The 12,708-nt window shown below is 41.3% G+C and overlaps 2 protein-coding genes across 6 annotated transcripts; one reads left to right on the forward strand and one right to left on the reverse strand.

The window, feature by feature from the left end:
- The first annotated feature begins 362 nt into the window (after positions 1 to 362).
- Positions 363 to 10,147, forward strand: hfp (half pint). Of its 4 annotated transcripts, XM_053755659.2 has the most exons (14): positions 363 to 588; positions 2,164 to 2,242; positions 2,438 to 2,502; positions 3,219 to 3,275; positions 4,200 to 4,419; positions 5,019 to 5,222; positions 6,426 to 6,566; positions 6,869 to 7,030; positions 7,114 to 7,222; positions 7,460 to 7,585; positions 7,673 to 7,877; positions 8,262 to 8,344; positions 8,986 to 9,247; positions 9,958 to 10,147. In XM_053755659.2, the coding sequence occupies exons 5-14, from the start codon at positions 4,304 to 4,306 to the stop codon at positions 10,077 to 10,079; spliced, it is 1,530 nt and encodes a 509-aa protein (XP_053611634.1). In that variant the 5' UTR covers positions 363 to 588; positions 2,164 to 2,242; positions 2,438 to 2,502; positions 3,219 to 3,275; positions 4,200 to 4,303; the 3' UTR covers positions 10,080 to 10,147. The 4 variants fall into 4 exon arrangements, with proteins under 4 accessions (XP_053611634.1, XP_053611633.1, XP_053611631.1 ...); XM_053755658.2 differs by having other exon boundaries at positions 2,164 to 2,502; XM_053755656.2 differs by lacking the exon at positions 2,438 to 2,502.
- On the reverse strand, positions 10,137 to 12,435 carry LOC128675909 (uncharacterized). Of its 2 annotated transcripts, XM_053755663.2 has the most exons (4): positions 12,247 to 12,435; positions 11,858 to 12,127; positions 10,997 to 11,215; positions 10,137 to 10,258 (listed from the first exon to the last, which is right to left on the reverse strand). In XM_053755663.2, exons 1-4 carry the CDS (start codon positions 12,264 to 12,266, stop codon positions 10,246 to 10,248), a joined length of 522 nt encoding a protein of 173 aa, XP_053611638.1. In that variant the 5' UTR covers positions 12,267 to 12,435; the 3' UTR covers positions 10,137 to 10,245. The 2 variants fall into 2 exon arrangements, with proteins under 2 accessions (XP_053611638.1, XP_053611635.1); XM_053755660.2 differs by having other exon boundaries at positions 10,137 to 11,215; positions 12,247 to 12,432.
- Positions 12,436 to 12,708: the final 273 nt, after the last annotated feature.

Raw genomic sequence — 12,708 nt, forward strand, 5'->3', positions numbered from 1 at the left:
TATGGACTTATATGTGTAAGGTCTTCAGTGAAAATCAAATTTATATCAGTTTATGACCACAGTTGGTCAAATAATGCAGAACATAACCTAAAATAGTGTTATTATTTTCAGGATAATCCACTAAATCCTTTCTTTTTCCATTAAACTCGAACCAAAATTGCGTAGAAGGTATTTTTGGTCGTAAATCTGCAACAATATTGAAAGTTGGCGATTTTGGCCTCCATTGGCAATGTTTGTGCACCTTAGTTGTACCAGTAGCGCCGTCTGCGCTGAGGTTTGCGTAACTAGCAACTATACACAGCGCAGCTAGCAGTTGGCAACACTGGTAACGTGTCCCCATTTAAAAAAAATCGGATCTGGCAACACTGTACGCCCAGCTGCAACTGCCATGCCAGCTTGCTTCGGCTTGCTTGCCTTTCCGACCTACCTACTGAAAGTTCATGTGATCAACACGATTTTGTTTCATTAATATAAAATTTATATTTCTATGTTGTGTTGTCTGTTCAAAAATATTATAAATAAATAGCATCGTTCATTTTCTTTAGTAGATAAGTGTCGTTTTCATATCTACGAAACAATATGGAATTGGTAAGCATCTGTCATTTCTTCCGCTTTTTATACCTAGGTACTTACATAGCTAAACATTTTGTGGTTTATTTGTGATTAGGTAGGTTAAAATAAATGTTCGCTGTATTCTCATTATGTAATTTTAGAAACGCGAGTCCTAGATTTTTTGCTTGGCATTGAACCAGATTTTTAGGTTATAAATGTTACCTAGCCCGATTTCGTACGGGGTCCTTTTGAAAAGTGTGTTTAACTGAATTTTAGGTTTGTGATCCATACTATTCATAGCAATGCTAATGTTATGTAGTTATATATTACTAAGATGTTGCCCGGGGCTTCGCTCCTGTTGGAAATTTGAGATATAGCCTATAGCCTATAGCAATCTTGGATAATGCACCTTTTTAATGATAATGTTGAAAGAATATAATGTAGGCTATATTTTATCTAAAATTATCCACAAGAGCAAAGCCCCGGGCAACTTCTAGTGTAGTTATAGAGGAGATTTTTGTTTGTATTCTTATTTTGATGAATGGCACATAGATATACAAAACTATGTTTCTTCTTTGATCAGGCAAAGCTTTAAGGGCTGTTAGTAACTTATAAACTACAATACAACAATATACAATACGTAGTTACTATAAAAATATATTGTAGCATAACATTTTATACTAATTGGAAATCTAATTGATTGATTCAATTTTGATTTGATTTTGATTGAATTTGATTACATATATATATATATATATATATATATATATATATATATATATGTATGATTGACAAAGTATTTTATACTTTGTAATGATACTTATCTTTCCGGACCACATGTGGAATTTGTAAATAGTTGAATTTACTAATGTTAAATTTCTCACACAATAAGTTGGACTTGCAATATGTTGAATCCCAAAATGTTTAACACAATAGGAAAGAATATTGTTACATTTATATTTTTATTGAGGATTTTGTTAAAAGTTCATGTTAAAAATAGGTTGAGTTGAGCAGTTATTTTGAACATGAATAAGTACTAAGGAAATGCTAATTTGATTCATCACAGCCAACTTGATTTCATTTAGGCTTGGTTACACCAGTGACACATAAGTTGTGGGTAAATTACATATATATCTTTTAAAAAAAGACGGGTTGCACTCCGGGAATGCCGGCACAAGTAAATACTTGAATGTTAGTGTGTAACTTATATGTTAAGAACTTTTGACATCTTATGAAGTTTTGATCATTTGTGTGTCTTGATGTTTTAATATTTTTTACCCATCACAAAGAATGCACAAGACAGCTAAAGAAGTTATCACTTCAAAAAAAATTCACCACTAATAATCATTGGCTACTTCATAGTATATTTGACAGATTAATGCCGCAACCACACTTGTCACGACAGTCTTCACAACACGTAGTTACTATAAAAATATATTGTAGCATAACATTTTATACTAATTGGAAATCTAATTGATTGATTCAATTTTGATGAAATTTTTCTTTGGCTGCCAAATTGTTGCCTTCCATTTTTACAAGTTTAAAAATAGCTACCGGAATGATTTATCCTGTGGATAGTTTACTAATTGAGTAATTAACATTTTTTTTCAGTTGCAGGGTGGTGATACTAGCGCCATGCAGCTGCCGATGCCGCTGCCGCAGCCGCAGCCGCCGCCCGCGCTTGACGCCGGTGAGTGCTCCTCCACGAGACACGCTAGACATAGACATAGAGACACAGTAACGGTGCGACACTGACGCGCAATGCGCTGGCTGCTCGTGTTGCAGGCCGCCGGCCGCCGCCGCCGCCGCGCCCGCCGCCGCCGCCGCGTCGCCGCGTCCTTCAATACACAGTCTCAGTGATCAGTGTTTCTGCTTTCTGTTTCAGACTAGATTTGTAAGTTAGGTAATTGCTCGCTGCCCCGCCGCCCGCCGCGCGCCGCCACACACAATGTACTTACTTCATTATTCTGCATCGTAACCCGCATGTTTGGGATGCCAGAATGAGTGACCCACGGCCGGTAAACTCGGAATGAGAGATATCTCTAATGGTTATAGAATATTGGACTGGCTCGTCTCTCGTCACTATTAAGTAATTAATGTTGTACCTACTTACAGAAAATATTCGATTGTATTAAAATTCTCTACTCACCAAAAAAAAAACAAACGTTTGAACACACATATCAAGTTAGCTATAGTCTTTACCAATATTGTTTTGTTCTTATTTGTACTAGAATCATTTGAAGGAATCACATTTGTTACGTAAGCTAACTTTTTGATATAGGTAATCAGTCCAATGCTCTATTCCAAATCGGTATGTGTGATGGCCTATGAAAGAAATACACATTTTTTAAAATTCTTGAACTGTTTTTTTACTAATATGATTGATCTTATTTTGTTTGAAAGGCATTAGAAATATTATAGATTTCGATTATCAATTTAATAATTTTTATAAAAATATATGTGCAGCAGTATAATATTATATTATATTGTTATATACATTTATAAAAATATTGACAAAAACATAAATAAAAAGACAAAACATATAATAACTGTGAATTTCAACATTACAATATGAGGTTTAATGTTCGGCCGTGTTGGTAGCGTGAGTGTGTGAGTGCTGTCTGTCTGTCAGCGGACTGAGTCTGATCAAACGCTTCATTTCGCAGGAGGCTTCCTCGCCGCGCCCATCTACGATCTGCGCCAGGTCGGGGATGTGTTCACAGGTCAGTATATCTCTTGATTTTTTGACGACGTTAAATTACTCATTACTAATCATTAGTTATGAAAAATTTTAGTGACAAAATTTAATTGCGTTGTTATCTTTTTACTTATTTTTTGCTTGTAATATCATAGTCTTCCGAATCAATATTTTATGTATAACATATTTCCTTTATAACAAAAAAGCTATAATTACGGAACCCTTGGCGCGCGAGTTCAACTGTTTTTAGGTTTACATAGCCAAACGGCAAAAACGGAACCCTTATAGTTACGTCATGTCCGACTGTCCCTATGTCACAGTCATTGTATCCGCAGACTATGCATACTATAAGATTGAAGTTCTATAGGAAGGTGTATTCAATGAACCATTACAATATTGTGTACCATTACAAAAGTATGATTTTGAAAAATAAAATTATTAAGAACTAGCTGCGCCCCGGGGTTTCGCTCCCGTGGGAATTTTGGGATAAAAAGTGTAAAAAGTGGATACTTTTTAATAACACATAGGATTATGTGTTATTCCTGGTTATTTTCTACCCATGTATCTAATTTCATAAATTCGGTCCAGAAGATAATGCGTGAAGAGGTAACAAACAAACTTACTTTCGCATTGATAATATTAGTTGGGACCTAATAATGAAGGCATTTAATTTCCGAAAACAATTAGGTTTCTCACAAGAAAATTAGAGACAATAAAATGTAATGCTGTCTACTAATGCTAATAGATGGCGCCACGACAAGAGCTAGTCGGACTCGCTCACTAAGGAGACCCTAAGTGAGCGAGTAGCAACTAAAATCTGGTTTTGCATGCATTATATGCGTGTCCTTTAGGTTTGTGGCTCTTGTCTGGTTTTATTTGTTTATTGGTTGACTCTTGTTGATTGACTGAAGTTACATTTACCGTTCTGTGCAATAAAACTGTGTATCAGGTCCGGGCGCGAAATGTTCCACATTGCCGGCGATTCTCGGCGGGTCTCTGCCGCGGCTGTCCTCGGAGCAGGCGGACGCGGTGTCCAGAGCCAAGAAGTACGCGATGGAGCAGAGCATCAAGATGGTGCTGATGAAGCAGACGCTGGCGCACCAGCAGCAGCAGATGGCGTCGCAGCGCACGCAGGTGCAGCGGCAGCAGGCGCTCGCGCTCATGTGCAGGTAACTGTACGCGGCGGAGCAAAGCATCAAGATACATCTGATAAAGCTGTGGCGACATCTACCGCACCTCTATCAACACTGCTGTAATAAATGATAGTTCGCAATGCAAAGGTCAGATAGCGCCTATGGCAGACCAGCAGCCAGGGCTACACCGGTATAGCCAATATTTCCCTTGGCAATCCAACTAAGAGCCATGCCCCATTTACTCAGTCTCAGTCCGTAATTTTAACGTCCGTCGACAGACAACCGACATCATTGGAAGCAGCCTTTTCCATCATCAGCCTCCTATCTGATGAAATTGGCGCTGAGGCACCAACGACCAATGCTTGAAATAATCTCATTGATGGGTCGCGACCGCGACCTAACCTCTTCACCAAATTACTACACTTAATTGTTCTTACATCTTAATCAATATTTTTTTTTAGTTTATAAACTTCTGTTTTTTTTTTAATGTAAACTATGATGAGAGCGATACGCGAGACTCCCGCCTTCCGCTGGTCGAGTCCATGAGTTTATAGCTGAAAAGATCTGAGTGTCAAACGTGCGACCAACTAGATGAAATTATTTTAGAGTAGTTGTTTATTTGCGTATATTTTCAGGGTATACGTCGGGTCGATCTCGTTCGAGCTGAAGGAGGACACGATCCGGCAAGCGTTCCTGCCGTTCGGGCCCATCAAGAGCATCAACATGTCCTGGGACCCGGTCACGCAGAAGCACAAGGGCTTCGCCTTCGTGGAGTACGAGATCCCGGAGGCGGCGCAGCTCAGTCTGGAGCAGATGAACGGCGTCATGCTCGGCGGCAGGTAGCTAACGAGATCTACACATTTCTTTTTTGATTCAGAATGACGGATTTTTTTACTTAATTTCAATTTAGGGGTATAGTTTCCTATTATTTCAAGTTAGTCCATGAAATTTTTGATTTTAATTGGTAGTTAGTAATCTATATATAGTTAGTAAAATACAATAATGCATTTATTTTGAAACTTTCATCCCCGAGTAGGCATTTACATATTTATATAAAACTTTGTTGGCAACATTTTACTATTTTTTGCTTACACAGGTTGGGGCGCCCTATAAGCCCAGGGTCATCATCATTGAAACGGTTCAAAAACGACTGTGAAATTCCATTCCAAAAAGGGTGAAATAGGGGTTACAAGTTTGTATGGAATTTCACCATATTTGAAGCCAACATAACTTGAAATTTTAGTCAAAAACTGGTGATTAGTAAAATATAATAATGCAATGACTAGATTTAGAAAATTGCATCTCTAGGGGAATGATGTAGGGGTGGAAATTTATGCGAAACTTTATTATTTTTGAAGAGAGGTTCATAAAATGTTCGGCACGCGTTACTGGAAGCGGGAGAGGAACACGCATCGGGAAACGATATAGGAAACGGGACAAGACAAGTTTTGAACGAGACACGTAGCGAAAATCGTAGCGGGAAACGGGGAACTGAAGTAATAAATATATAAATCTCAATTTCGGACAAAAATGCATACAAAGTGTTAGTACAAAAGTTACCTATATCTATGTTAGTACTTACATCTACGGGACAAATTGGAACCTGGCCTGTTGAGGCCAAGATGAACAATCCTATCCATACATTTTACCAGTGTTAGAATACGTGATAAAAGAAAAACTGAGATTTCACTTTGATTCCTTTTAAGAACTGAAATTCACGCGTGCGAAGTCGCGGGCAAAAGCTAGACCATAAATGGACCATGGTCGGCCATGAGCAATAAACTATAAAGCGAGTAAGGACCAATACATAACTAAGATAAAATATAAAGACATATATCGATAAAACCTTTTTACTTAATATAAAATGTCGACATTAGATTGATGAAGGAGCAAGGTGTTGAATGACATGGTGCAGGTTGACTTCAAGCAGATGACGCGATTCAATGAATCTCCTGTTGCCCTGCTATAGCCAGTTAGATAAATTGTATACAGGGAGGAGAAAGTGAAACAACAAAGCGTAATAGCTCAGAGCTTTCCCTCAGGAACATCAAGGTGGTGGGGCGGCCCAGCAACATGCCGCAGGCGCAGGCCGTCATCGACGAGATCCAGGAGGAGGCCAAGCAGTACAACAGGATTTACGTCGCCTCCATACACCCCGAGCTCACCGAGGATGATATCAAGAAGTGAGATCTTGTCAACGTCAACAATTAACGTCCATTTCATTTATTTATTTTTACAAAATGGAATAGTTTAATAGATAATTATGTGTACTCTTTGACCGTGTACTTTATGTATACTTATATTACTGAAAAAAAAGATAAACCCTTCTGGCACGACGGATTTAAAATTTTAATTTTAATTGAAAACAATTCTTGTCAAGATCATCATTTTGAATAACATTTGTGCGACAATGGCGACTTTTGCTTCATAGTTTTTTATGTTAGCGGTATTGAGATGTCGGCTATCGCTCTATGTTCGCTTGCAGCGTGTTCGAGGCGTTCGGGCCCATCACGTACTGCAAGCTGGCGTACGGCGCGTCCGCGCACAAGCACAAGGGCTACGGCTTCATCGAGTATGTGACGCTGCCGGCCGCGCTCGAGGCCATCGCCTCCATGAACCTCTTCGACCTGGGCGGCCAGTACCTCAGGTGAGCCGCCGCGGGGCGCAGTATCTGGTAGAGTAGCTCCGTGTTGAGGACGCGTCAGTGATCGACAACATCATGTTCCGCAGAGTGGGGCGCGCCATCACGCCGCCCAACGCGCTGGCGGGCCCGCCGCAGACCTCGGCCATGCCCACCGCCGCCGCCGTCGCCGCCGCCGCCGCCACCGCCAAGATACAGGTATCCGGACGATACTATGATATTATACATTTCGAAACGTGTCACGTTTTTACTTTTTTCTTCATGTCGGAGCATCGGATCTAATTAGGTCGGAGGTAATTTTTGGCGTGGAGATAGCCGAAGAGACACGCCGAGCTGCGGGCAATAGCTAGTTTTTTCATATCATAAATTTAAGTTCGATGTTCTTTTATGATCACGATGATACAGTTAGATCACACAGCGCTCGTGTGTCCGCAGGCCATGGACGCGGTGGCCAGCAACGCGGTGGCGCTGGGACTCAGCAAGCTGAGCGCGCTGGGAGTGCCGGCGGCCGCCGCGCTGCCGTCGCTCGCGGCCGCGCTGCCTGCGCATGCGCACTCGCAGGTGTGTGCCGCTCACTCTACTCGATGTTGCACGTGCGCTGTCTGTTGTGCTTAGTGACGTGACATATAATATATCTTCCTTCTGCAGGGCCTCCCGACTACGTTGCCGCTGGCGGGAGCTCTGCCCTCGCTGACGTCCCTCCCCGGCGTGGGTCAACTCCCGGGTGTGAGCCAACTACCGGGCGTGGGTCAGCTCCCGGGCGTGGGTCAGCCGGCCGTGCCGCTGGTGCTGCCGCCACCCACCGTCGTCATCCCGCCCACTTCCACCGTCAGACCCATCATGTCCATGCCCAGTTAGTATATATTATTCGAATGACGTCTACGTTTCACTAGCCTAGTTTTACAATTTTCAAATAATAAACACATGGTTCCTTACTTAGTAAGAGGAGAAGGGAAACTATGCTATAGCTATAAAGCTAGGTTAGTTTCAAATGACAAAACGTCGTCCCCCTTCCCCCGACTAATTCACTTGTCCCACCTGTCCCTTTTTTGAAAATCGGTCAAGTGCAAGTTGGGTACTTACTCGTCCCATGCCTATAAATGATATGCATTTGTCGATCGTCGCATGCATTATAAAACTCATTTAGTGAATATTTCAGTGTTTTTCTATTATGGTTTGGAGAGATAGAACGTTTTGGGTATAGGATATAGTAAAGTATAAAGTAATGTCCCCCCAGCGTCGCCGCCGGCGGAGGGCGGACAGCAGGCGGCGCTGCAGCGCAAGCTGCTGGACTCGTCGCCCGACACGCTGCAGCAGCAGGTACGATACATCGACCATTAGACGACCTCGGTGGCGCAGTGGTAAAGTGCTTGCCTCTGAATCGGGTTCGATCCCCGGTCGGGTCATGATGGAAAATGATATTTTTCCGATTGGCCCGGGTCATGTATTTATCTATTTATTATGTATTTGTTATAAAATATAGTATCGTTGAGTTAGTATCCCATAGTACAAGTCTCGAACTTACTTTGGGGATAGCTCAATTTGTGTGATTTGTTCTAATATATTTATATTTATTTTATCGAGCGCTGTTTCATATTGCCTTGTTATTCATAAAAAAGGTTTTTGTCTAATTTTTTTGTTAATGTAATGTATAATGTGATAGTGACAGAGATGTGTGTACGCCCAGTACTTGCCCAGTTTTTTCCAAACAGTTGAACTGATCTTTTGGGAAGAAACTAGGCAAATAGTGAGCTCATATAGCTTGAATGTTATGATCGCGAGAATTTATGTTTTTAAGAACTCATATGAGTGAATTAATACAGTTAAATTGTTTTGTAACTATTTAAAGATAGTCGAAGTGGTAGTCCATTAAAAAATGTATCTTCGCGAGTTTTATGTCGATTTTGGTGCTGGGAGACGGTCGACATAAGGGCGTAGCTGAGGAGTTTAGCTTGTGGCAGGAGTCGCTGTCGATCTCGGGGCAGTCGGCGCGGCACCTGGTGATGCAGCGGCTGCTGCGGCGCCGCGCGTCGCGCGTGCTGCTGCTGCGGGACATGGTCAGCGCCGCCGACGTCGACGACGCGCTGCACCTCGAGATCCAGGACGAGTGCGGCAAGTGGGGCGCCGTGCAGCGCCTCGTCATCTACAACGAGACGCAGAACGAGGGCGACGACCCTGCGCACGCGCAGGTCAAGATCTTCGTGCAGTTCGCCGAGCCCGAAGGTACCAAACGTTGCGTAGTTTGTACGAGTGGTTTATTTACCGCAATAAAAAATCATAAGAGACGTGCCTCATTGCTCAGTCGCGCTCCGATGTTGTAAATCCGTTGTTTTCTGTAAATTTTGACACTGCCACTGACACACGTTGTTCTACGTCTGTCGGCGGACAAGATCTACGGAAACGACGAACCGACAATATCTCTGATCTCCTGTCTCTACCACTTCTGAAAGAATATTTATTTTCCTCCCTTCTCATAACGTGACCATACCATCGAAGCCTATTACTTTCCAATTTTCCTATTATTGGTGCCCCTCTCACATATTCGTTCCTTATCTTATCCATCCTTATCACTCTCACACATCTATCGAAGCATCCTCATCTCCGCAACAGGCAGTCGCCTTTCATCCGTCACCTTGGTGGCCGAACATTCCGAACCATACAAAACAACAGGTCTGATCACCGTCTTGTAGATCTTGCCCTTGAGTTTGAGTGGCATTCGAGAGTCACATTTATACAATGAGTTTATAAAATAAAATAAATCTTGCTTGAGTATGATTCGAACACACGTCTTCGACATTACACTGACGTTACACTGTCGAATTAACGAGTTGGTCGTTCACTAGTCATTTTCGTTTGATTCGTCAATTTCATCAAAATATCTTTATTATTTATTATTATTAATATTAAGATGAGGGATGTGAGTATGATATCAGAGTTGTGCGCAGAGGCGGCGGCGGCGGCGCGCGCGCTGCACGGCCGCTACTTCGGCGGCCGCACCGTGCGCGCCGCGCTCTACGACCAGGATCTCTTCGACCACGGCGACCTCTCCGGGTAGACTCCGCCTCGCTAGCTCTAAGGATAATCTTATTGTAATGTTGCTATTAAATTAATTCTCCTTTTTCATTACGTTTTATTTTTATTCTATATTATACGAGGAACACGATCCACTATATGCTTCTTCAGAAATGAGTGACTGCCGTCCGTACCCCGCTGAACGAATGTCATGGTTGTGATCTGAAATACTTAGTCCTTACGTTTTATTGATACGCGTCAAAAGGAGAGTCCCTTTCGTCCAAACTGTTTTCCATTTTCTTTATTCTCAAAGATAACCTGAACGTGAACTATCCATGAATTGTGCTAATCGCTCGCTGTGAGACATGAGGATTCCAACGAACTACGAAAGGAGAATAGGAGGATTCTGGTACCACTTGTCGTGATCCTGGCGATGATGGTTCACTTTCCAATGTATATTGGTGATGGTTGTGGCTCTGAATAATACAAGATCCAAACCATGTTTCCATTCAGTCTACTCTTCCCAAATGTAATCTCCGGGCAAAACAAGACCTGCGGTGCAGAATTTCGAAGTTTGCGATAATGTAGAAAAAGAAAACGTTTACCAGTCCTTTGTATTTTACAGATATCTACTCCTATCTTCTATGTGTATTAATAGTGCGAGTTATCCATTCTAAATAAGGACTAACTGGAGTGAAACCAGTTACCAAAGGACGATGGTTTTTATTTTGTAAATTGATACCGCAGCATAACACGCCAGCGATTTGGGCCCCGACAAACAGAGGTCCCCCTGAGTCCCCTAAATAAGGGTGTTGTTGTTTTCTGGAACACTTCGGTGCTATTACTAACAAAGGATCAGTCGACAAAAATGATTCATCCTTTTTGCTTGTATCATAAATAACCCCTTCGCCAATTTGAAGTGGTTTTATTTGAAGTTTCAATATATCATTCATATCAAACCTAAAGTCCATAATGCCGTATCCAGCATATCGCACGGCTCTTCCTAGCAGCGTCTTGTAATCGACTGCTTTGATTTTACCGTAATACTGCACAATCAACGGCTCGATTTGTAACAGACCTATATCATTATCTCCTCTTGCATATGCTGGATGAACAAATTGCTTCACGATTTTAGATTTGCATGTGGTTTCATTAAGGGCCACTGACATATTGCCGCATCTAAAAGTGATGACATTTCAGTTAAGTATGATGATAATCAAACACACAAACAGTGGTCACAGAAGACTAAAAGGAATTTAATCGCCGTTTTCGATTTAATTAACTGTGACTACACTATGGAAATGAAAACTATAATACTTTCTACTAAAATTAATAAATAAATAAATTTATTATATTAGGACAAATCACACAAATTGAGCTAGCCCCAAAATAGGTTCGAAACTTGTGTTATGGGATACTAACTCAACCATACTATATTTTATAACAAATACATATATAGATAAACATCCAAGACCCGGATCAATCAGAAAAAGATCATTTTCCATCATGACCCTACCGGGGATCGAACCCAGGACCTCTCGGTTCAGTGGCTAGAACTTTACTGCGCCCGGAGGTCGTCAAATTATGTTGCATAATCTGTTAAAATATTTTTTAATTGATGATTGAATGATTTTTATTTGTTATTTATTTTATTAGTTTGCTACGTTAACTAATTGAGAATGTACTACTACGATAATTGAGAATTAATCGAATACGTTAAACCCCCTTTACCATACGGTATAGAGAGATAATATATAATACATTCTGAAAAACATGTGAGCACCTAACTACTTACCTATGTGTCAGACATCAAAAACTTACCGAACATATTGCATTGTTTCTTGCAAGCAATGCGCCGCTGTAATTACAAATTGTTTGGTGATCAGTGATCCAGTGCAACCCCTCAGAAATACCGGCAAATGTGTATGAAATGGGAGAATTGGCAAGTTCATTATTGCTATGATGCTGACTACGAACGGGTATTCATCGTGACGGGCGGACCGCCCTTCTACCACTCGAGGTTGCGCCTCGTAGCCGTGTCGCATTCGGACAGCCTGGACCGACGCAATGGACACCATTAGAAATAAACACCTGTAATTTGATCTGACTTAGGTAAGGAAACAGAGAAATTCTCTCCTTGAGATTTGGTACGGAACCTTCAGTGTGCGAGTACAACTCGATTTTGACAGGTGTGATTGAATGACACGCACCTCAAAAAGAGTTTACTCATTTCAAAGTTTCAGTCAATATTTGCGATGTTGACTCGTGGCTCCGACGGCGATCACTTTAAAAGCGTCGGCGCAAAACGAGTTTTGTCTGAACATAGGTAAAGTTTATTATCGCTAGGAGTAGGATCCTACAATATTTATAACATTTTTAGTTTTAAACCAATACGATTTATTTTTATTTAATGTTCATGTTTTATATTTCTCAAATTCAATTTCATTTATGATTATTACATTCAACAACAGCGGGTATTCGCAAAATTGGTACCTATAGTGAAAATGTTATGTGACATTTGCTTCGCACGGTTCCGGTTTATTGGCAGTACCTACAACCCCCGCAACTTGTCCAATCTCGCTTCCCGCTTCCTTCCGTCCTTCCTTCATCCCGTACCGTTTTCATACATATTGTCCCTGCATATATGTATTACTATATTTTCTTCTTCCTCT

The sequence above is a fragment of the Plodia interpunctella genome, chromosome 15 (assembly GCF_027563975.2).
Source record: "Plodia interpunctella isolate USDA-ARS_2022_Savannah chromosome 15, ilPloInte3.2, whole genome shotgun sequence".
Taxonomy (NCBI): Eukaryota; Metazoa; Arthropoda; class Insecta; order Lepidoptera; family Pyralidae; genus Plodia; species Plodia interpunctella.